The sequence below is a fragment of the Heterodontus francisci genome, chromosome 38 (genome assembly GCF_036365525.1).
Source record: "Heterodontus francisci isolate sHetFra1 chromosome 38, sHetFra1.hap1, whole genome shotgun sequence".
Lineage (NCBI taxonomy): Eukaryota > Metazoa > Chordata > Chondrichthyes > Heterodontiformes > Heterodontidae > Heterodontus > Heterodontus francisci.
In genome coordinates, this window is record NC_090408.1 from 45942017 (window position 1) to 45967381 (window position 25365).

The window sequence follows — 25365 nt, forward strand, 5'->3', positions numbered from 1 at the left end:
TATTCTTGTCACCACACTTTAAAAAGGATGTGAAGGCTTTGGAGAGGGTGCAGAAGAGACTTATTAGAATAGTTCCAGGGATGAGGGATTACAGTTATATGGAGAGACTGGAGAAACCTTAGAGCCGAGAAGGCAAAGAGGAGATTTGATAGAAGTGTTTAAAATCATTCAGAACTGATGAACGGTCACAGACCTCTCTCCACAGATGCCGCCTGACCTGCTGAGTATTTCCAGCATTTCCTGTTTTTATTTCAGTTTTCCAGCATCTGCAGTATTCAAATCAAATCAAACAAATTAAATAGTATTAAGTGATTTGTAGGAAAATTAAATATACTGTTTGTTGAAATAGGTGGCTAGGATTTCTCATTCAATTAACTCCACAAAATGAGAATGAATGTTGATCCATCCTAATGCTTTTAGTGGGACCTTTCTGTCTGTCAAATGACTGCAGGTACCAAACTAACAGTAATCGTACATTCAAGTAATATATTCTAAACCAAGTGACTTTCAAGTGACATAAGGAAAAACCTTTTCATGCAGCGAGTGGTTAAGATCTGGAATCCGCTGCCTAAGAGTGCGGCGGAGACAGGTTCAATTGAGGCTTTCAAAGGGAATGAGACAGTTATATGAAAAGGAAGAATGTGCAGGGTTATGGGGAGAAGGCGGGGGAATGGCATTAGGTCAATTGCTCTTTCAGAGAGCTAGTGCAGACACGATGGGCAGAAGGGCCTCCTTCTGCACTGCAATCATTCTGTGATTCTGTGATTTGTTCTCAAGATTCGATAATTACAAATTATTCCCTTTTTACAGTGAATGAAACCAGTATTGTCGATGGTATCACATGGAAAATTACTACCTTTCATCAAACGCCCAAGATGTCCACTTACCTACTTGCTTTTATTGTTTCTGACTTTGGACATACGGAGAAAGTTGTAAATGAGACTTTGGTAAGAGATCAGATCTTAGTTACCTCTAAATTTAATTGTTTTTCCTTCTGTTGGGGCCTCCTGTGGTGTAGACTGTTCCCACTAGAGGCTCCTGTGGTGTAGACTGTTCCCACTAAGGGCTCCTGTGGTGTAGACTGTTCCCAATAGGGGCTCCTGTGGTGTAGACTGTTCCCAATAGGGGCTCCTGTGGTGTAGACTGTTCCCACTAAGGACTCCTGTGGTGTAGACTGTTCCCAATAGGGGCTCCTGTGGTGTAGACTGTTCCCACTAAGGACTCCTGTGGTGTAGACTGTTCCCACTAGAGGCTCCTGTGGTGTAGACTGTTCCCACTAGGGGCTCCTGTGGTGTAGACTGTTCCCACTAAGGACTCCTGTGGTGTAGACTGTTCCCAATAGGGGCTCCTGTGGTGTAGACTGTTCCCACTAGAGGCTCCTGTGGTGTAGACTGTTCCCACTAGGGGCTCCTGTGGTGTAGACTGTTCCCACTAAGGACTCCTGTGGTGTAGACTGTTCCCACTAGAGGCTCCTGTGGTGTAGACTGTTCCCACTAAGGGCTCCTGTGGTGTAGACTGTTCCCACTAGGGGCTCCTGTGGTGTAGACTGTTCCCAATAGGGGCTCCTGTGGTGTAGACTGTTCCCACTAGAGGCTCCTGTGGTGTAGACTGTTCCCAATAGGGGCTCCTGTGGTGTAGACTGTTCCCACTAGAGGCTCCTGTGGTGTAGACTGTTCCCAATAGGGGCTCCTGTGGTGTCGACTGTTCCCACTAGAGGCTCCTGTGGTGTAGACTGTTCCCACTAGAGGCTCCTGTGGTGCAGACAGTTCCCAATAGGGGCTCCTGTGGTGTAGACTGTTCCCAATAGGGGCTCCTGTGGTGTAGACTGTTCCCACTAGAGGCTCCTGTGGTGTAGACTGTTCCCACTAGAGGCTCCTGTGGTGTAGACTGTTCCCACTAGGGGCTCCTGTGGTGTAGACTGTTCCCACTAAGGACTCCTGTGGTGTAGACTGTTCCCACTAGAGGCTCCTGTGGTGTAGACTGTTCCCACTAGGGGCTCCTGTGGTGTAGACTGTTCCCAATAGGGGCTCCTGTGGTGTAGACTGTTCCCACTAGAGGCTCCTGTGGTGTAGACTGTTCCCACTAGAGGCTCCTGTGGTGTAGACTGTTCCCACTAGAGGCTCCTGTGGTGTAGACTGTTCCCAATAGGGGCTCCTGTGGTGTCGACTGTTCCCAATAGAGGCTCCTGTGGTGTAGACTGTTCCCACTAGAGGCTCCTGTGGTGTAGACTGTTCCCACTAAGGGCTCCTGTGGTGTAGACTGTTCCCACTAGAGGCTCCTGTGGTTTCGACTGTTCCCACTAGAGGCTCCTGTGGTATAGACTGTTCCCAATAGGGGCTCCTGTGGTGTAGACTGTTCCCACTAGAGGCTCCTGTGGTGTAGACTGTTCCCACTAGAGGCTCCTGTGGTATAGACTGTTCCCAATAGGGGCTCCTGTGGTGTAGACTGTTCCCACTAGAGGCTCCTGTGGTGTAGACTGTTTCCACTAGGGGCTCCTGTGGTGTAGACTGTTCTCACTAAGGACTCCTGTGGTGTTGACTGTTCCCACTAGAGGCTCCTGTGGTGTAGACTGTTCCCACTAAGGGCTCCTGTGGTGTAGACTGTTCCCACTAGAGGCTCCTGTGGTGTAGACTGTTCCCACTAGAGGCTCCTGTGGTATAGACTGTTCCCAATAGGGGCTCCTGTGGTGTAGACTGTTCCCACTAGAGGTTCCTGTGGTGTAGACTGTTCCCACTAGAGGCTCCTGTGGTGTAGACTGTTCCCAATAGGGGCTCCTGTGGTGTAGACTGTTCCCACTAAGGGCTCCTGTGGTGTAGACTGTTCCAACTAAGGACTCCTGTGGTGTAGACTGTTCCCACTAAGGGCTCCTGTGGTGTAGACTGTTCCCACTAGAGGCTCCTGTGGTGTAGACTGTTCCCACTAGAGGCTCCTGTGGTGTAGACTGTTCCCACTAGGGGCTCCTGTGGTGTAGACTGTTCCCACTAAGGACTCCTGTGGTGTAGACTGTTCCCACTAGAGGCTCCTGTGGTGTAGACTGTTCCCACTGAGGACTCCTGTGGTGTAGACTGTTCCCACTAGAGGCTCCTGTGGTGTAGACTGTTCCCACTAGAGGCTCCTGTGGTGTAGACTGTTCCCACTAAAGGCTCCTGTGGTGTAGACTGTTCCCAATAGGGGCTCCTGTGGTGTAGACTGTTCCCACTAGGGGCTCCTGTGGTGTAGACTGTTCCCACTAGGGGCTCCTGTGGTGTAGACTGTTCCCACTAAGGGCTCCTGTGGTGTAGACTTTTCCCACTAGAGGCTCCTGTGGTGTAGACTGTTCCCAATAGGGGCTCCTGTGGTGTAGACTGTTCCCACTAGGGGCTCCTGTGGTGTAGACTGTTCCCACTAGAGGCTCCTGTGGTGTAGACTGTTCCCACTAGAGGCTCCTGTGGTGTAGACTGTTCCCACTAGAGGCTCCTGTGGTGTAGACTGTTCCCACTAGGGGCTCCTGTGGTGTAGACTGTTCCAACTAAGGGCTCCTGTGGTGTAGACTGTTCCCACTAAGGGCTCCTGTGGTGTAGACTGTTCCAACTAAGGGCTCCTGTGGTGTAGACTGTTCCCACTAAGGGCTCCTGTGGTGTAGACTGTTCCCACTAGAGGCTCCTGTGGTGTAGACTGTTCCCACTAGAGGCTCCTGTGGTGTAGACTGTTCCCACTAGGGGCTCCTGTGGTGTAGACTGTTCCCACTAAGGGCTCCTGTGGTGTAGACTGTTCCCACTAGAGGCTCCTGTGGTGTAGACTGTTCCCACTAGAGGCTCCTGTGGTGTAGACTGTTCCCACTAGAGGCTCCTGTGGTGTAGACTGTTCCCACTAGGGGCTCCTGTGGTGTAGACTGTTCCCACTAAGGGCTCCTGTGGTGTAGACTGTTCCCACTAGAGGCTCCTGTGGTCGGGGATAAGCCCTCCCTGGGATTAGGATTCAGACCACCTCCCCCCCTCCCCTACCCCCTCCACCCCCACCATGGCCCCAGTAGCAGCTGCAGGCTCCCTACCTGCAATTGAAGCCTTTTCTGGAGTCCTCCCTGCCTGACTGGGAGGCAAACCTGTCAATTAGGCTGACCTCTGGCTGGGGCATCTGTCAAAGAGAAAAGACACATGTTGTGGAGTTAAAACTGCGCAGCAGGTGGGAAAACACATCTGAAACTCTGCCCTCTGCACCTATGCAACCTACTTGTCAATACTGGGGCCCATGTTTCTGCTAAGATAACAGACTGGAGAATATTCTAGTCAGCACTAAATGTCCTGACAGTACTGCAGGTTCCAGCTCCTTTAATACACACTGGTGCTGCTACTTCTGTTAATAAAGTAGCAATCGCTCTATCTAAGTGATATTACTCATGTAATACCATAAGACAGATGATCATACTCCTTGGAAAGAGGTAAAACAATATAAATTCCACACAGAGATTGCAATATTGCTTTGTCCAGGGTTAGAATGTTCTCATTATCAGGACATGCTGTAGTTTATTGATGCAAAGACCAGAATTGTTCAATTCCTTCCATACAGAAGACTGTATGAAATAAATGTTTGAATCAACAAAAGATTTCCAGACAAAGTAATTTTTTTAAAGATCCGCATTTGGGCACGAAAGCAAGCGATTGAAGAAGGACATGGAGACTATGCACTAGAAGTTACTGGACCAATTCTAAAGTTTTTTGAAGATTATTACAATATTTCCTATCCACTTCAAAAATCAGGTATGTTTTTTTAAATGTGTTCTCTAATAACAGTGTTTTATTGAAATACCAATGTTTTATGTTTTTTTCCTTTTATATTGTTTATAATCTAAAGCAGGAGACCTCCAATTTAAAAAAAATCCTGATATGCATCCATTTCTCCAAATCAGTTCTGACCAGATTTTAGGAGCATTTATTCTTCACGCCTATGACTAATACTCGGTTTCTGATTTGAAACAACAATGTGCAAAATCATTTCACAGCCAAAAATTCAAAAGTTACACTGCCTGAAATAAAATCAGAAGATGCTGGAAATCCTCAGCAGGTCTGGCAGCATCTATGGAGAGAGAAACAGAGTTAACGTTTCAGGTCGATGATCTTTCATTAGAACTGGAAAAAATTAGAGATGTAACAGGCTTAAAGCAAGTACAAAAACAGGGAAAGGCGAGAATGGGAGGAAAGAACAAAATAGAAGGTCTCGGATAGGGTGGAAGGTAGGAGAGATTAAATGACAGGTGAAACAGTGATTTACCACTTTCACTTAAGAATATTGTCTTCACTGCTGACTCTCCTTGACATTGGGAAGACCAAATGCAAATTGGGTGATCATTTTTCAGAATACCTCCATTCAGTTCGCAAGCATGACCCCACGCTTCCAGTCGCCTGCCATTTTAATTCTCCATCCCACTCCCACGCTGGCCTCGGCCTCCTTACACTCTCCCAATGAAGTTCAACAGAAGCTCGAGAAGCTCAAGCAGCAGCAGCTCATCTTTCGATTAGGCACTTTACAGCCTTCCAGACTCAACACTGCATTCAGCTATTTCAGCTCAATCATTGCTCCCATATTTTTCAGACAGCAGGTGCTGCTTTGATCATTTACACCTCCTGTTACTACCATCTCCTTTTGCCTTGCACCATCATCCCTTTAATCTCATTTAATCTCTTTTGCGTTCCACCCAATCACAGACCTTCACTTTTGTTCCTTCGTCCCCTCTTCCTGCCTCTGTTCATCTCTAACCATTTCCCAGTTCTGAAGAAAGGTCATCGGCCTGAAACATTAACTGTGATTCTCTCTCCACAGAGAGGCTTTGCTTGCCTGGAATGGAACTCCCACATCAGGGAGTGTCAAGTCAACTCCATTTGCCACAAGTAAATTTTAACTGCTTTAAGAGTGTATAGGGAGTGTCTGAACTCTCAGAATAAACTCTCTGTAAGTTTATAAAGTGCCCAGGAATCCAGGAGGTATGTATATCAGCAACCAAGAGAACAAAATAAATATGAAAGGTGAATGTAACAGATGAAATGGCTGTACGAGCAACATGTGTGCAGATTACCTGGGGTGAATAGAAAGGGGCAGAACTGGAGCAGAGCAAGGCAGGGCAGGAGAGCAGAGTGGGGACAGGGGTGAAGAACGGTAGAGCAGGGCAGGGTCAGTACAGCGGTGGAGGGGGAGAGCACGAGGTGGGGGGGGGGGGGTGGTGTGCAGGGTGGATGGTGAGGGAGGAGCAGAACAGGGGATGGAAACACTTAATTATTACATTGACCTTGTTTCTGATCATACTCCTCCCCCAGATCCTGCTGATCATCTGGCCTAGGTGGTTGGGCGGGTTTCTGCTGACACCCCTCTCTGTGGACAGATGCCAGGGACCCCCTTGGGGGCTTGAGGGTACTTCATCCATTGGAGACACCTCTGGAAATCCTGGTGTGGGTCATGGTGACATTATGGGTCTCCTCCTCCACCTCTCTACACCTGCAGTAGGATGGTTTCCTTCCCTAAAATTAACTGGAGGGTCTCCAATGAAGTTATACATAATGTAATTGTATATCATCCAATATCCGAGAATTGACATATGTAGTGTCAATAACTGGACACTAATTAACACAGGATAGGCTGTGAGCCTCATGTACTTCAGACAAAGATTATGGTGTTAGTGTCTCATGTTTCGCAAATTACCAACAGACCAGATTGCACTTCCTGACTTTAATGCTGGCGCAATGGAGAACTGGGGTCTTGTCACCTACCGTGAGACAGCACTCTTATACGACCGCAATCTGTCATCTACTGGAAACAAGAAGAGAGTTGCAACCATCATAGCACATGAACTGGCTCATCAGGTACAATTATAGCATCTGATTCCATAAGAGTAGAATCAAGTGTTAGCACGACCACCTCGAAGTTAGAAGGTTGTAGGTTCAAGCCCCACAACTGACTTGAGCACAATTTATTGCAGTACTGAGGGAGTGCTGCACTGTCAGAGGGTCAGTACTGAGAGAGTGCTGCACTGTCGGAGGGTCAGTACTGAGAGAGTGCTGCACTGTCGGAGGGTCAGTACTGAGGGAGTGCTGCACTGCCGGAGGGTCAGTACTGAGGGAGTGCTGCACTGTCAGAGGGTTAGTACTGAGGGAGTGCTGCACTGTCGGAGGGTCAGTACTGAAGGAGTGCTGCACTGTCAGAGGGTCAGTACTGAGAGAGTGCTGCACTGTCGGAGGGTCAGTACTGAGGGAGTGCTGCACTGCCGGAGGGTCAGTACTGAGGGAGTGCTGCACTGTCAGAGGGTCAGTACTGAGAGAGTGCTGCACTGTCAGAGGGTGAGTACTGAGGGAGTGCTGCACTGTCAGAGGGTTAGTACTGAGGGAGTGCTGCACTGTCGGAGGGTCAGTACTGAAGGAGTGCTGCACTGTCAGAGGGTCAGTACTGAGGGAGTGCTGCACTGTCGGAGGGTCAGTACTGAGGGAGTGCTGCACTGTCGGAGGGTCAGTACTGAGAGAGTGCTGCACTGTCGGAGGGTCAGTACTGAGGGAGTGCTACACTGTCGGAGGGTCAGTACTGAGGGAGTGCTGCACTGTCGGAGGGTCAGTACTGAGGGAGTGCTGCACTGTCAGAGGGTCAGTACTGAGGGAGTGCTGCACTGTCGGAGGGTCAGTACTGAGGGAGTGCTGCACTGTCAGAGGGTCAGTACTGAGAGAGTGCTGCACTGTCGGAGGGTCAGTACTGAGAGAGTGCTGCACTGTCAGAGGGTCAGTACTGAGAGAGTGCTGCACTGTCGGAGGGTCAGTACTGAGGGAGTGCTGCACTGTCAGAGGGTCAGCACTGAGAGAGTGCTGCACTGTCGGAGGGTCAGTACTGAGGGAGTGCTGCACTGTCAGAGGGTCAGTACTGAGGGAGTGGTGCACTGTCAGAGGGTCAGTACTGAGAGAGTGCTGCACTGTCGGAGGGTTAGTATTGAGGGAGTGCTGCACTGTCAGAGGGTCAGTACTGAGAGAGTGCTGCACTGTCGGAGGGTCAGTACTGAAGGAGTGCTGCACTGTCAGAGGGTCAGTACTGAGGGAGTGCTGCACTGTCGGAGGGTCAGTACTGAGAGAGTGCTGCACTGTCGGAGGGTCAGTACTGAGAGAGTGTTGCACTGTCGGAGGGTCAGTACTGAGGGAGTGCTGCACTGCCGGAGGGTCAGTACTGAGGGAGTGCTGCACTGTCAGAGGGTCAGTACTGAGAGAGTGCTGCACTGTCAGAGGGTGAGTACTGAGGGAGTGCTGCACTGTCAGAGGGTTAGTACTGAGGGAGTGCTGCACTGTCGGAGGGTCAGTACTGAAGGAGTGCTGCACTGTCAGAGGGTCAGTACTGAGGGAGTGCTGCACTGTCGGAGGGTCAGTACTGAGGGAGTGCTGCACTGTCGGAGGGTTAGTACTGAGGGACTGCTGCACTGTCGGAGGGTCAATACTGAAGGAGTACTGCACTGTCGGAGGGTCAGTACTGAGGGAGTGCTGCACTGTCGGAGGGTCAGTACAGAGGGAGTGCTGCACTGTCGGAGGGTCAGTACTGAGGGAGTGCTGCACTGTCAGAGGGTCAGTACTGAGGGAGTGCTGCACTGTCGGAGGGTCAGTACTGAGGGAGTGCTGCACTGTCAGAGGGTCAGTACTGAGAGAGTGCTGCACTGTCGGAGGGTCAGTACTGAGAGAGTGCTGCACTGTCAGAGGGTCAGTACTGAGAGAGTGCTGCACTGTCGGAGGGTCAGTACTGAGGGAGTGCTGCACTGTCAGAGGGTCAGTACTGAGAGAGTGCTGCACTGTCGGAGGGTCAGTACTGAGGGAGTGCTGCACTGTCAGAGGGTCAGTACTGAGAGAGTGCTGCACTGTCGGAGGGTCAGTACTGAGGGAGTGCTGCACTGTCAGAGGGTCAGTACTGAGAGAGTGCTGCACTGTCGGAGGGTTAGTATTGAGGGAGTGCTGCACTGTCAGAGGGTCAGTACTGAGGGAGTGCTGCACTGTCGGAGGGTCAGTACTGAGGGAGTGCTGCACTGTCAGAGGGTCAGTACTGAGAGAGTGCTGCACTGTCGGAGGGTCAGTACTGAGAGAGTGCTGCACTGTCAGAGGGTCAGTACTGAGAGAGTGCTGCACTGTCGGAGGGTCAGTACTGAGGGAGTGCTGCACTGTCAGAGGGTCAGCACTGAGAGAGTGCTGCACTGTCGGAGGGTCAGTACTGAGGGAGTGCTGCACTGTCGGAGGGTCAGTACTGAGGGAGTGCTGCACTGTCAGAGGGTCAGTACTGGGAGAGTGCTGCACTGTCGGAGGGTTAGTATTGAGGGAGTGCTGCACTGTCAGAGGGTCAGTACTGAGGGAGTGCTGCACTGTCGGAGGGTCAGTACTGAAGGAGTGCTGCACTGTCAGAGGGTCAGTACTGAGGGAGTGCTGCACTGTCGGAGGGTCAGTACTGAGAGAGTGCTGCACTGTCGGAGGGTCAGTACTGAGAGAGTGCTGCACTGTCGGAGGGTCAGTACTGAGGGAGTGCTGCACTGCCGGAGGGTCAGTACTGAGGGAGTGCTGCACTGTCAGAGGGTCAGTACTGAGAGAGTGCTGCACTGTCAGAGGGTGAGTACTGAGGGAGTGCTGCACTGTCAGAGGGTTAGTACTGAGGGAGTGCTGCACTGTCGGAGGGTCAGTACTGAAGGAGTGCTGCACTGTCAGAGGGTCAGTACTGAGGGAGTGCTGCACTGTCGGAGGGTCAGTACTGAGGGAGTGCTGCACTGTCGGAGGGTTAGTACTGAGGGACTGCTGCACTGTCGGAGGGTCAGTACTGAAGGAGTACTGCACTGTCGGAGTGTCAGTACTGAGGGAGTGCTGCACTGTCGGAGGGTCAGTACTGAGGGAGTGCTGCACTGTCGGAGGGTCAGTACTGAGGGAGTGCTGCACTGTCAGAGGGTCAGTACTGAGGGAGTGCTGCACTGTCGGAGGGTCAGTACTGAGGGAGTGCTGCACTGTCAGAGGGTCAGTACTGAGAGAGTGCTGCACTGTCGGAGGGTCAGTACTGAGAGAGTGCTGCACTGTCAGAGGGTCAGTACTGAGGGAGTGCTGCACTGTCAGAGGGTCAGTACTGAGAGAGTGCTGCACTGTCGGAGGGTCAGTACTGAGGGAGTGCTGCACTGTCAGAGGGTCAGTACTGAGAGAGTGCTGCACTGTCGGAGTGTCAGTACTGAGGGAGTGCTGCACTGTCAGAGGGTCAGTACTGAGAGAGTGCTGCACTGTCGGAGGGTTAGTATTGAGGGAGTGCTGCACTGTCAGAGAGTCAGTACTGAGGGAGTGCTGCACTGTCGGAGGGTCAGTACTGAAGGAGTGCTGCACTGTCAGAGGGTCAGTACTGAGGGAGTGCTGCACTGTCGGAGGGTCAGTACTGAGAGAGTGCTGCACTGTCAGAGGGTCAGTACTGAGGGAGTGCTGCACTGTCAGACGGTCAGTACTGAAGGAGTGCTGCACTGTCGGAGGGTCAGTACTGAGGGTGTGCTGCACTGTCAGAGGGTCAGTACTGAGGGAGTGCTGCACTGTCGGAGGGTCAGTACTGAGGGAGTGCTGCACTGTCGGAGGGTCAGTACTGAGGGAGTGCTGCACTGTCGGAGGGTCAGTACTGAGAGAGTGCTGCACTGTCAGAGGGTTAGTACTGAGGGAGTGCTGCACTGTCAGAGGGTCAGTACTGAAGGAGTGCTGCACTGTCGGAGGGTCAGTACTGAGGGAATGCTGCACTGTCGGAGGGTCAGTACTGAGGGAGTGCTGCACTGTCAGAGGGTCAGTACTGAGAGAGTGCTGCACTGTCAGAGGGTTAGTACTGAGGGAGTGCTGCACTGTCAGAGGGTCAGTACTGAGGGAGTGCTGCACTGTCGGAGGGTCAGTACTGAGGGAGTGCTGTACTGTCAGAGGTCAGTACTGAGGGAGTGCTGCACTGTCAGAGGGTCAGTACTGAGGGAGTGCTGCACTGTCAGAGGGTCAGTACTGAGGGAGTGCTGCACTGTCGGAGGGTCAGTACTGAAGGAGTGCTGCACTGTCAGAGGGTCAGTACTGAGGGAGTGCTGCACTGTCGGAGGGTCAGTACTGAGAGAGTGCTGCACTGTCAGAGGGTCAGTACTGAGGGAGTGCTGCACTGTCAGACGGTCAGTACTGAAGGAGTGCTGCACTGTCGGAGGGTCAGTACTGAGGGAGTGCTGCACTGTCAGAGGGTCAGTACTGAGGGAGTGCTGCACTGTCGGAGGGTCAGTACTGAGGGAGTGCTGCACTGTCGGAGGGTCAGTACTGAGGGAGTGCTGCACTGTCGGAGGGTCAGTACTGAAAGAGTGCTGCACTGTCGGAGGGTCAGTACTGAGGGAGTGCTGCACTGTCGGAGGGTCAGTACTGAGGGAGTGCTGCACTGTCAGAGGGTCAGTACTGAGGGAGTGCTGCACTGTCGGAGGGTCAGTACTGAGGGAGTACTGCACTGTCAGAGGGTCAGTGCTGAGGGAGTGCTGCACTGTCAGAGGGGCAGTACTGAAGGAGTGCTGCACTGTCAGCGGGTCAGTGCTGAGGGAGTACTGCACTGTCAGAGGGTCAGTGCTGAGGGAGTGCTGCACTGTCAGAGGGTCAGTGCTGAGGGAGTGCTGCACTGTCAGAGGGGCAGTACTGAAGGAGTGCTGCACTGTCAGCGGGTCAGTGCTGAGGGAGTACTGCACTGTCAGAGGGTCAGTGCTGAGGGAGTGCTGCACTGTCAGAGGGGCAGTACTGAAGGAGTGCTGCACTGTCAGAGGGTCAGTGCTGAGGGAGTGCTGCACTGTCGGAGGGTCAGTACTGAGGGAGTACTGCACTGTCAGAGGGTCAGTGCTGAAGGAGTACTGCACTGTCAGAGGGGCAGTACTGAGGGAGTACTGCACTGTCAGAGGGTCAGTGCTGAGGGAGTGCTGCACTGTCAGAGGGGCAGTACTGAAGGAGTGCTGCACTGTCAGCGGGTCAGTGCTGAGGGAGTACTGCACTGTCAGAGGGTCAGTGCTGAGGGAGTGCTGCACTGTCAGAGGGTCAGTGCTGAGGGAGTGCTGCACTGTCAGAGGGGCAGTACTGAAGGAGTGCTGCACTGTCAGCGGGTCAGTGCTGAGGGAGTACTGCACTGTCAGAGGGTCAGTGCTGAGGGAGTGCTGCACTGTCAGAGGGGCAGTACTGAAGGAGTGCTGCACTGTCAGAGGGTCAGTGCTGAGGGAGTGCTGCACTGTCGGAGGGTCAGTACTGAGGGAGTACTGCACTGTCAGAGGGTCAGTGCTGAAGGAGTACTGCACTGTCAGAGGGGCAGTACTGAAGGAGTGCTGCACTGTCAGAGGGTCAGTGCTGAGGGAGTGCTGCACTGTCGGAGGGTCAGTACTGAGGGAGAGCTGTACTGTCGGAGGGTCAGTACTGAAGGAGTGCTGCACTGTCAGAGGGGCAGTACTGAAGGAGTGCTGCACTGTCGGAGGGTCAGTGCTGAGGGAGTGCTGCACTGTCGGAGGGTCAGTACTGAGGGAGAGCTGTACTGTCGGAGGGTCAGTACTGAATGAGTGCTGCACTGTCAGAGGGTCAGTACTGAAGGAGTGCTGCACTGGCAGAGGGTCAGTGCTGAGGGAGAGCTGTACTGTACAGGTGCCAGCTTTCATTTGAACTGAAGCTCTGTCTTACTTCTTGGGTGGATGTAAAATATTCCATGGCATTATTTGAAGAAGAGCAGAAGAATTCATAGAATCATGGAATGGTTACAGCACAGAAGGAGGCCATTCAGCCTGTCCTGTCTGTGCTGGCTCACTGCAAGAGCAACTCATCTCATGCCATTCCCCTGTCTTTTCCCTGTCGCCCTGCAAATCTTTTCTCTTTAGGTAATTTTCCAATTCTCCTTTGAAAGACACAATTGAATCTGCCTTCAGCACATTCTCAGGTAGTGCATTCCACATCCTAACCACTCGCTGCATAAAAAAAGCAATTTTCCTCATTTCGCTGTTGCTTCTTCTGCCAATCACCTTAAATTGGTGTCCTCTGGGTCGAGAGCCTTCTGCCAATGGGGACAGTTTCTCCCTATCTACTCTGTCCAGACCCCTCATGATTTTTAACACCTCCGCCAAATTTCCTCTTAATCTTCTCTTCTCCAAGGAGAACAGCCCCAACTTCTCCAAGCTATCCATGTAACTGAAGTTCCTCATCCCTGGAACCATTCTCAGTCACATCCTTCCTAAAGTGCGGTGCCCAGAACTGGATGCAATACTGCAGGTGAGGCCAAGCCAGTGTTTTATACAAGTTTATCATAACTTCCTTGCTTCTGTACTCTATGCTCCTATTTATAAAGCCCAGGATCCCATATACCTTCTCCCAGTGTCATTCATAAGTTTGATACATTGATGAGGTATGGTGGGAGTATGAATTAGATTGATAATGATTGTAAATGTATCAAAACTAGCATGAAAGACTAGTGATTTTAATGCACTGAAGCATGTGTGTGTCTATAAAGAGGTGACCCATTGGAGGATGGCCCATTAGCGGGGGAGACGTGGCATAGTGGCAATGTTACTGAACAAGTAATCCAGAGGCCTAGGCTACTGCCCTGAGGACACAGGTTCAAATCCCACCATGACAGCTGGTGGAATTTAAATTCACTCATCAATATAAATCTGGAATTGAAAGCTACTCCCAGTAATGGTGCCAGGAAACTATCATTGATTGTCCCATCTGGTTCACTAATGTCTTTTAGGGATGGAAATCTGCCATCCTTACCTGGTCTGGCCAACATATGACTCCAGAATAAAAGCAAAATACTGCGGATGCTGGAAATCTGAAATAAAAACAAGAAATGCTGGAACCACTCAGCAGGTCTGGCAGCATCTGTGGAAAGAGAAGCAGAGTTAACGTTTCGGGTCAGTGACCCTTCATCGGAACTCTCCGATGAAGGGTCACTGACCCGAAACGTTAACTCTGCTTCTCTTTCCACAGATGCTGCCAGACCTGCTGAGTGGTTCCAGCATCTCTTGTTTTTATTATATATGACTCCAGACCCACAGCAATGTGTTGACTCTTAATTGCCCTCTGAAATGGCCTAGCAAGCCACTCAGTTCAAGGGCAATTCGGAATGGGCAACAAATGCTGGCTTTGCCAGTGACGCCCACATCCCACAAAAGAATGAATCCAAATCCTACTTTAGCAAGTTAAGAAATTGAACAATAAATCTGGTAATTTTGGAATGTCACCAGAACCGTTAAAATCTCTTTGGTTCACTAGTGTTGACATAGTTTTTGATAGAATTACATAAGGTTTACAAGCAGTCCATGTTGAAGTTTATTCTCTATATGAGCTGTACAACAAAAACAACTTGAATTTATTTGATGCCTATAACATAGAGACACATAGGTGTAACCAGGCAAAAATAATACTGAGCCAGTGAAGGAGATATTAGGAGGTGGGACCAAAAGCGGTTGAAGATGTAAGTTCTAAGGAGGTAATAAATTCATACACGCTTCTGAAATAACTGTTACAGAATGAGACTGGTACACATTATCTTGAAACAACAGTTTGTCTTACAGAACGAAATTGATACACACGCTTCTGAAGTTAACTCTGTATTATAGAATGAAGCTGATACACACTCCTAAAATAACAGTCTGTGTTGTAGAATGAAACAGAAACACACTACTGAAATAACAGTGTGTTACAGAATGAGACTGATACATTCCTGAAGTATTACAGCAGTCTACAGGAAAACTGCTACTTTGTAATGTTAAACTGTTTCTTTGTTTCAGTGGTTTGGAAACTTGGTAACGATAAAATGGTGGAATGACCTATGGTTGAATGAAGGATTTGCCTCTTATGTAGAATACCTGGGCGCAGATTATGTTGAGCCTGCGTGGAACCTGGTAAGATGATCAGGGTCAGAATTGTTAAAGAAAGACCTGAAATTATAAGTTCACAAGAAAAAAAGTAAAATATCACTAATGAGATTGGTACAGCATTCTCCTGATTGACCTACTTTACTGCAGACCTGAGAATGATAAATATTCTTTATCTGAAACTTATCAGTCAACTTATAAATTATTTCATTCTTCTATTGTAATTATTGTAGTGACTAATGCTAATTATTTGCTAATATTATGCTCACGATTGAAGAAAAAAAGTTGTTGTCATATAGATATCTTATAAATGGTTCACACTCTCATATCAAATTCCTTTCACTATTACTTTATTGTGTTGTTTACTTGCACTTTAATTATTATCCCTGATGCTGTTCTAAAATGCTTGACATACAGTCATGCATTCTTGTCTTCACTCTCATTGGTAGTCTTCGTTAAAATGGAAGAGAGTTGCTCAATGCAAGTGCATTAACCGATTGTATATAATAGTATCAAGAATAATTCCTAAGCTTAAATCTTCAAACTATTGATTACATGTTTTAAGAGAACTGAATGGGGCTATTAGTTTGAAGGGAACTGTGTGGACATGCAGCTTATGGTCTGCCATCAGTGCTAGAATATGAACTTGGATCTATATACATTGAAAGGATGAATGGCCCAGATTTTGCTGCAAAAATAATGGTGAGTCTATTACTAATGTACAAATTGGAGACCAAGTTCTGGTGAACAACAACAGCTTATATTTATATAGTGCCTTTAAAATAGTAAAACATCCTGAGGCGCTTCACAGGAGCATTATAAAATAAAATATTACACAAGCCACATAAGAAGATATTGGGTCTGATGACCAAAAGCTTGGTCAAATAGGTAGGCTTTAAGGAGTGTCTTAAAGGAGGAATGTGAGGTTGAGAGATGGAGAGATGTAGAGAGGGAATTCCAGAACTTAGGACCTAGGGATGTGTGGATAATTGTGAAAATCTGGAAGCTGCTGTCCGAGATGCAGTGTTTCTCGATAAGCTATGTGGAAACTGTATCTCAATGTCTGGCTCCCATTGAAAAACATTGACTAATGTGAAGTTTCTGTGCTGGTGTTTTACATATATACTAAACTCACCACAGGAAGTTAGGGCTTGTTCATTCCAGTCCAAGTATCCTTTTGATGATCTAGTAAGTTTTAATTGCTGACAAACAACTTCTCTGGCTCTGAAGATCAACTTCTACAAGTATAGATTCCTAATCCCTTCAGCTTTTAATTATTGTTGAAGATTTAGAGAAAATTAAAAAAAAATTAAAACTCTTTTTCTTTCTGTTTCTTTTATCTCCTTTAAATCTCACATTTCTTTCCCACTGTTTATTTTGCTTTCTATAGCTGATTGGATATTGAATTAAATATTCTAACTGGCAGTTTAGACTCTGCGCACCTCATTATTGATTAATGATTGGTTGAGGAGGTACACAGGTCGCTGATGCCCTGAAGAGGAACATAAGAAATAGGAGCAGGTGTAGACCATTCGGCCCATCGAGCCTGCTCCACCAGTCAATACAATCATGACTGATCTTGGACTTAATTCCACTTTGGTGCCTGTTTCCCATATCCCTTGATTCCCTGAGACACCAAAAATCTGTCTATCCCAGCCTTAAATGTATTCAATGATGGAACATCCACAACCCTCTGGAGTAGAGAATTCCAAAGATTCACAACCCTTTGAGTGAAGTAATTTCTCCTCATCTCAGTCCTGAATGATCGGCCCCTTATCCTGAGACTGTGTCCCCGTGTTCTAGATTCCCCAACCAGTGGAAACAATCTCTCAGCTTCTACCCTATCAAGCCCTTTCAGAATCTTGTATGTCTCAATTTGATCGCCTCTCATTCTTCTAAACTCTAAGAGAATATAGGCCCAATTTACTCAGCCTCTCATCATAGGACAATCCCTCATCCCAGGGACCAATTTAGTAAATCTTCGCTGCACTGCCTCCAGTGCAAGTATATCCTTTCTTAAATGTGGAGACCAAAACTGCACACAGTATTCCAGGTGCACTCATGAAAGCCCTGTACAATTTTAGTAAGACTTCTTTATTCCTGTACTCCAATATCCTTGCAATAAAGGTCAACATGCCATTTTCCTTCCTAATAGCCTGCTGCACCTGCATGTTAACTTTGTGTGTTCCTTGTATGAGTACGCCCAAGTCTCTCTGAACATCAACACTTACCAGTTTCACACCTTTTAAAAAATATTCAGCTTTTCTATTTTTGCAACCAAAGTGAACAACTTCACACTTCCCTACATTATACTCCATTTGCCATCTTGTTGCCCACTCACTTAACCTGTCTATATCTCTTTGCAGCCTCTCTACATCCTCCTCACAGTTTACCTTTTCCACCGAGCTTCGTATCGTCAGCAAACTTAGATACATTACTCTCTGTCTCTTCATCCAAGTCATTAATGTAGAGTGTAAATAGCTGAGGCCCCAGCACTGATCCTTGCGGCACCCCACTATTCACTGTTGCCAATTTGAAAATGCCCCATTTATGCCCACTCTCTGCTTCCTGTCTGTTAACCAATCCTCTATCCATGCTAATATATGACCCCCAACACCATGAACCCTTATCTTGCCTATTAATCTTTTATGTGGCACCTTATCTAATGGCTTTTGGAAATCCAGGTATACTACATCTACTAGTTCCCCTTTATCGACCCTACTAGTTACATCCTCAAAAAACTCTAATAAATTTGTCAAACAGGATCTCCCTTTAGTAATACCATGTTGACTTGTTCTACTCATACTATGTTTTTCCAAGTGTAATGTTAGTAGTAGTTTCCAGCATCTTCTCAATGACTGATATTCGGCTAACTGGCCTGTAGTTCCCTGTTTTCTCTCTACCTCCTTTCTTGAAAAACAGATGTCCCTCTAACAGAAACTTGCAAAACCCTAATGAAAGTATAATGAATGGCAGGTACCGTATGCTCACTGATCACAGCAAAATCTGGCTTAGTTTCTTGACAGCTAGAAGGATCCTGAGCTCGAAAAGATGCAATGTACTTTTCAGTGGCTTAAGGCTGCTCCTGTTATCTGAATGTAGCTCTGAGAAATCAATTGGACGTCTGGTAGAAAATAAAATATTCTCAGTGCTGTAGTTCTGAAGTTGGAGTAAAGGGGCAAGATTAGAAGTGACTGTGAGTGATGCAGTTGTCCAAATGTTTCAGATGGTCATATCAGATTCTTCTCTGTGTTATTTTAATGGTAACATTAACAGGTTAAAATAAAATAGATAATTAATACCTTATTGGGACTTAATACAAACAAGGCGCACCCTCACAATATTGTTGTTCTCTGTGATCGCTGGCCTGTAGCGCTAACAAGTTTTGCTCCAAGCCTACGCCTTGCAGTATTGGACCCATGTTGCCATTTATATGGAGGGCATTTCATGTCCCAACACTGACCTCTGTCACCGTGACCAACACAAATAGGCATTCAAAATGTGAAATATTTTAAAGAAAGAAACCTTTTATATTTTTCTCATTACAAATATAATAGCTTTTCCTGGGTCAGAGTGTAATTTGCTAATCCTTTAAATTCACAATTTGAAACAAAGAACAAAGAATAAAGAACAGTACAGCACAGGAACAGGCCATTCGGCCCTCCAAGCCTGCGCCGATCTTGATGCCTGCCTAAACTAAAACCTTCTGCACTCCCGGGGACTGTATCCCTCTATTCCCATCCTATTCATGTATTTGTCAAGATGTCTCTTAAACAAGTTTGTTTAACAAATAATTTTTTAGGTTCCTCTAAAGTGATTCCAGGAATCCTGTTTTCACACTGTACCAAGATGAGAGACATGTCTGCTTCCTTATTCATTGGTTTAAAATAATTTTCCCTTTTCACAGAAAGATCTAACTGTCCTGGAAGATGTTTACCGAGTGTTTGCTATCGATGCTTTAGCTTCATCTCATCCTCTTTCCTCTAAAGAAACTGAGGTTAACACACCTGCAGAAATCAATGAGCTCTTTGATGCAATTTCGTACAGTAAGGCAAGTGCTCAGTTGAATCTTTCTTGCAGAATGCTGCACTGTGTGCACTGGTCATTGTCATTCTAACAAACTTCTGATTGCTTTTCCTTGCAGGGAGCATCCGTTCTTCGCATGCTTTCTAACTTTCTCACTGAAGTTGTATTTGTCAAAGGGCTCCATGTAAGTCTGAATGGTGAATTTTATTTGATTGTGTCAATCAATTTGAAATATTTCAGTTGGTGAAGTTTTCTGAATTTCTTGACGTTTTTTCTTTATAGTCTTATCTCCAACAATTTTCATATGGGAACACAATATATACCGATCTCTTTGAACATCTGCAGAAGGTATGTATCTTAAGAGATTGAAATAAATAAGTAAAAACAAGATGGGATTTAACAATAATATTTATGCCTGAAAACATAGTTTCTGTAAACTTCCATTAAAAAAAACCTTAACACTAAACTGCTTTTAATAGTGGCTAGTCTCATGGGTGATGTTGCTGTGTTAGATCCTGAGCCAAGATTTCCAGGTTCAACTGCAGGTATATTCAGAATCAGCTTTTCTAGTCTTCAGCAATTCTCTTCAAACAAGTTGTTCATAAACTTCTAAACTTTCATTCCCATGATTATTTCGTTCACGAAAGTAGTTCCACTCGAAACTGTTCTGAAGGAAGAATATTGTCTTTTCAACAAAGTATGACCTTTTTCAATTCCTTTCATGTCAAACACAAAACATAACTGAATATTGGTTCTTGGCTTCGAACAGTGGCAGTGCAGGGATATCAATACCTCCTATTATTGTTTGCTCACTTCTCAGCATCTAAGTACAACACAGATCTCCGTCTAAGGTAATGGGTCTTTGTGGATCTCTAGTTTGGTATTTTACCTGTTAGTTCTAAGCAATAAATTCAGCAGAATAGATTGTAATCAATTATACGATAGTGAATACAGATGGACACTATGTGAGTAAGTTTAACCCCCCAAAATAGGTGGGTTTGGGTCGTGTGTGAAGTTAAAATGTTAAAAATGTTGAATTTGTCCCCTTCTGGTTTTAATGGAGGCAGAATGGGTGAGGGGGTAAGGGGATGGGTGAGGGGGTAGGGGGATGGGTGAGGGGGTAGGGGGCGAGAATTCTACTCTCAGGAGGCGAGTAAGCCAGTAAAAACTTTTAAAGGAGGCTGCTTCTTTTAACAAACATTTTATTGTTAAAAACCACAGGACTTTCAGGAAACCTGCCTGTAACTCTCACCTGCTCTGAACACATGGTCTCATAAATATCGGGCCCTTTTTTCTAGTTCTTACTGCTGTTTAAGACAAAGAATGTTTAAAAAAAAGTCTTGCATTTATACAGCATTCTGCACAACCACAGGACATCGCAAAGCACTTTACAGCCAATTAAGTACTTTTTTTTGAAGAGTAGTTGTTGTAATGTAGGAAAGGCAGCAAACAATTTCTGTACAGCAAACTCCCACAAACAACAATACGATAATGACCAGATAATCTGTTGTGAGTGATTTTTTCCCCACAAATATACTTTATTCATAAAATTCTGAAAAAATACATTACAAACCAGTTCAAAACAGCACCAGGTTGACATTCCAAAAAGTGCAAAGGAAATCAGTTTACTTCAGTACAAGAGTGAGTTGCCTCACAACCCTTCCATTCCAATTTGTATCTTTGTACATTTACAGCAAACCCATATGTGGTGTATACAGCCCGAGGGGTTTCCCATGGATCCAGCCCCTCAGTTCACTTTGGTGGGAGGACCTTACACTGTGGTCTTTCCCCATTGAGCCTTTGCTGCGGTTGCCCCAAGCTTTAGTGCGTCCCTCAGCACATAGTCCTGGACCTTGGAATGTGCCAGTCTGCAACATTCGGTCGTGGACAACTCTTTGTGCTGGAAGACCAGCAAGTTTCAGGCAGACCAAAGGGCGTCTTTCACCGAATTAATAGTCTCCAGCAGCAGTTGATGTTTATCTCGGTGTGCGTCCCTGGGAACAGCCCGTAGAGCACAGACTCCTGTGTTACCGAGCTGCTTGGGATGAACCTCGACAAAAACCACTGCATCTCTTTCCACACCTGCTTTGCAAAGGCACATTCCAGAAGGAGGTGGGCAACCGGCTCTTCCCCACCACAGCCACCGCGAGGGCATTGTGCGGAGGGGGTGAGACTTCGGGCGTGCAGGAAGGATCTGACGGGGAGGGCTCTTCTCACCACCAGCCAAGCTACATCTTGGTGCTTGTTTGAAAGTTCTGGTGATGAGGCATTCCGCCAAATGACTTTGGCGGTCTGCTCGGGGAACCATCCGACAGGATCCACCATCACCTTTTCCCGTAGGGCCTTGAGGACATTCCGTGCAGACCACTGCCTGATGGACCGGTGGTCAAAAGTGCTTTTCCACAGAAACTGTTCCACGAAGGATAGGTGGTACAGCATGATCCAACTGGATGGAGCGTTTCGCGGAAATGTCCACATAGGCACCAACGACATAGGTAGGAAGAGAGATGGGGATTTAAGACAGAAATTTAGGGAGCTAGGGTGGAAGCTTAGAGCGAGAACAAACAGAGTTGTTATCTCTGGGTTGTTGCCCGTGCCACGTGATAGCGAAGCGAGGAATGGGGAGAGAGAGGAGTTGAACACGTGGCTGCAGGGATGGTGCAGGAGGGAGGGATTTGGTTTCCTGAATAATTGGGGCTCTTTCTGGGGGAGGTGGGACCTCTACAAACAGGATGGTCTTCACCTGAACCAGAGGGGTACCAATATCCTGGGGGGGGAGGTTTGCTAGTGCTCTTCGGGGGGGTTTAAACTAATTCAGCAGGGGAATGGGAACCTAAATTGTAGTGCCAGTGTACAGGATGTTGAGAGTAGTGAGGTCAGGGATATGGTTACAAGGACGCAAGAGGGCACTGGCAAGCAAGAACCTGGTTTAAAGTGTGTCTATTTCAACGCCAGGAGCATCCGGAATAAGGTGGGTGAGCTTGCAGCATGGGTTGGTACCTGGGATCTCGATGTAGTGGCCATTTCGGAGACATGGGTAGAGCAGGGGCAGGAATGGATGTTGCAGATTCCGGGATTTAGATGTTTCAGTAAGAACAGAGAAGATGGTAAAAGAGGGGGGGGTGTGGCATTGTTAATCAAGGAGAGTATTACAGCGACAGAAAGGACGTTTGAGGACTCGAATACTGAGGTAGTATGGGCTGAGGTTAGAAACAGGAGAGGTGAGGTTACCCTGTTGGGAGTCTTTTATAGACCTCCGAATAGTTCCAGAGATGTAGAGGAAAGGATAGCAAAGATGATTCTCGACAGGGGTGAGAGTAACAGGGTAGTTGTTATGGGGGACTTTAACTTTCCAAATATCGACTGGAAATACTATAGTTCGAGTACTTTAGATGGGTCAGTTTTTGTCCAGTGTGTGCAGGAGGGTTTTCTGACACAGTATGTAGACAGGCCAACCAGGGGCGATGCCACATTGGATTTGGTACTGGGAAATGAACCCGGCCAGGTGTTAGATTTAGATGTAGGTGAGCACTTTGGTGATAGTGATCACAATTCGGTTAGGTTTACCTTAGCGATGGGCAGGGACAGGTATATACCGCAGGGCAAGAATTATAGCTGGGGGAAAGGAAATTATGATGCGAATAGGCAAGATTTAGGATGCGTAGGATGGGGAAGGAAACTGCAGGGGATGGGAACAATCGAAATGTGGAGCTTATTCAAGGAGCAGCTACTGCGTGTCCTTGATAAGTATGTACCTGTGAGGCAGGGAGGAAGTTGTCGTGCGAGGGAGCCGTGGTTTACTAAAGAAGTTGAAGCGCTTGTCAAGAGGAAGAAGAAGGCTTATGTTAGGATGAGACGTGAAGGCTCAGTTAGGGCGCTTGAGAGCTACAAGCTAGCCAGGAAGGATCTAAAGGGAGAGCTAAGAAGAGCAAGGAGAGGACACGAGAAGTCATTGGTGGATCGGATCAGGGAAAACCCTAAGGCTTTCTATAGGTATATCAGGAATAAAAGAATGACTAGAGTTAGATTAGGGCCAATCAAGGATAGTAGTGGGAAGTTGTGTGTGGAATCAGAGGAGATAGGGGAAGTGTTAAATGAATATTTTGCGTCAGTATTTACAGTAGAGAAAGAAAATGTTGTTGAGAATACTGAGATTCAGGCGACGAGGCTAGATGGGATTGAGGTTCACAAGGAGGAGGTGTTAGCAATTTTGGAAAGTGTGAAAATAGATAAGTCCCCTGGGCCAGATGGGATTTATCCTAGGATTCTCTGGGAAGCTAGGGAGGAGATTGCAGAGCCTTTGTCCTTGATCTTTATGTCGTCATTGTCGACAGGAATAGTGCCGGAAGACTGGAGGATTGCAAATGTTGTCCCCTTGTTCAAGAAGGGGAGTAGAGACAGCCCTGGTAATTATAGACCTGTGAGCCTTACTTTGGTTGTGGGTAAAATGTTGGAAAAGGTTATAAGAGACAGGATTTATAATCATCTTGAAAAGAATAAGTACATTAGAGATAGTCAGCACGGTTTTGTGAAGGGTAGGTCGTGCCTCACAAACCTTATTGAGTTTTTCGAGAAGGTGACCAAACAGGTGGATGAGGGTAAAGCCGTGGATGTGGTGTATATGGATTTCAGTAAGGCGTTTGATAAGGTTCCCCATGGTAGGCTATTGCAGAAAATACGGAAGTATGGGGTTGAAGGTGATTTAGAGCTTTGGATCAGAAATTGGCTAGCTGAAAGAAGACAGAGGGTGGTGGTTGATGGTAAATGTTCATCCTGGAGTTTAGTTACTAGTGGTGTACCGCAAGGATCTGTTTTGGGGCCACTGCTGTTTGTCATTTTTATAAATGACCTGGAAGAGGGTGTAGAAGGGTGGGTTAGATGTTGTAGGGTACAGAGGGACATAGATAGGCTGCAGAGCTGGGCTGAGAGATGGCAAATGGAGTTTAATGTGGAAAAGTGTGAGGTGATTCACTTTGGAAGGAGTAACAGGAATGCAGAATACTGGGCTAATGGGAAGATTCTTGGTAGTGTAGATGAACAGAGAGATCTTGGTGTCCAGGTGCATAAATCCCTGAAGGTTGCTACCCAGGTTAATAGGGCTGTTAAGAAGGCATATGGTGTGTTAGCTTTTATTAGTAGGGGGATCGAGTTTCGGAGCCACAAGGTCATGCTGCAGCTGTACAAAACTCTGGTGAGACCGCACCTGGAGTATTGCATGCAGTTCTGGTCACCGCATTATAGGAAGGATGTGGAAGCTATGGAAAGGGTGCAGAGGAGATTTACTAGGATGTTGCCTGGTATGGAGGGAAGGTCTTACGAGGAAAGGCTGAGGGACTTGAGGTTGTTTTCGTTGGAGAGAAGGAGGAGGAGAGGTGACTTAATAGAGACATATAAGATAATCAGAGGGTTAGATAGGGTGGATAGTGAGCGTCTTTTTCCTCGGATGGTGATGGCAAACACGAGGGGACATAGCATTAAGTTGAGGGGTGATAGATATAGGACAGATGTGAGAGGTAGTTTCTTTACTCAGAGAGTAGTAAGGGCGTGGAACGCCCTGCCTGAAGCAGTAGTAGATTCGCCAACTTTAAGGGCATTTAAGTGGACATTGGATAGACACATGGATGAAAATGGAATAGTGTAGGTCAGATGGTTTCACAGGTCGGCGCAACATCGAGGGCCGAAGGGCCTGTACTGCGCTGTAATGTTCTAATTCTAATGTGACCAGACCCATCCTTCACACCACCGGGGACAGATCGAACCTCAGCACGTAGTGACACTTGGAGTTTGCGTACTGGAGGTCTACACACAGCTTGATGCAGCCGCACATGAAGGTGGTCATCAGGATGAGGGCGACATTGGGTACATTTTTCCCGTCCTTATCCAGAGGTTTGAACATCGTGTCCCTCCAGACCCGGTCCACTTTGGATCCCCAGATAAAGCGGAAAGTGACTCGGGTGACTGTTTTGAGTGATATTGATTGAGGGATAATAATTTGCCAGGACTCTGGGGATAAGTTCCCTGCTTTTCAAAATAGTGCCATGGGATCTTTTACATCCACCTTAAAGTGCAGATGAGGCCTCAGTTTAATGCCGCGTCTAAAAGACAGCGCCTCCAATAGTGCAGCACTCCCTCAGTACTGCCCCTCCAACAGAGTGGCACTTCCTCAGTACTGACTCTCCAATAGTGCAGCACTCCCTCAGTACTGCCCCCCCAACAGAGTGGCACTCCCGCAGTACTGCCTCTCCAACAGTGCGGCACGCCCTCAGTGCTGCCCCTCAGACAGTGCAGCACTCCCTCAGTGCTGCCCCTCAGACAGTGCAGCATTCCCTCAGTACTGCCCCTCAGACAGTGTAGCATTCCCTCAGTACTGCCCCTCAGACAGTGCGCACACCCTCAGTACTGCCCTCAGACAATGCAGCACTCCCTCAGTACTGCCCCTCAGACAGTGTAGCACTCCCTCAGTACTGCCCCTCAGACAGTGTAGCACTCCCTCAGTATTG

At 47.5% G+C, this 25365-nt stretch overlaps 1 protein-coding gene across 1 annotated transcript in view; it reads left to right on the forward strand.

Moving 5' to 3' along the window:
- The window catches only part of LOC137352618 (aminopeptidase N-like), a 138021-nt gene that overhangs the window by 32396 nt on the left and 80260 nt on the right, over window positions 1–25365 (forward strand). The window contains exons 3-9 of the mRNA XM_068018349.1: window positions 811–947; window positions 4610–4736; window positions 6676–6830; window positions 14753–14866; window positions 18747–18890; window positions 18984–19049; window positions 19148–19213. Of these exons, the coding sequence (XP_067874450.1) occupies window positions 811–947; window positions 4610–4736; window positions 6676–6830; window positions 14753–14866; window positions 18747–18890; window positions 18984–19049; window positions 19148–19213 (809 nt within the window). The remainder of the gene's footprint in view (window positions 1–810; window positions 948–4609; window positions 4737–6675; window positions 6831–14752; window positions 14867–18746; window positions 18891–18983; window positions 19050–19147; window positions 19214–25365) is intronic.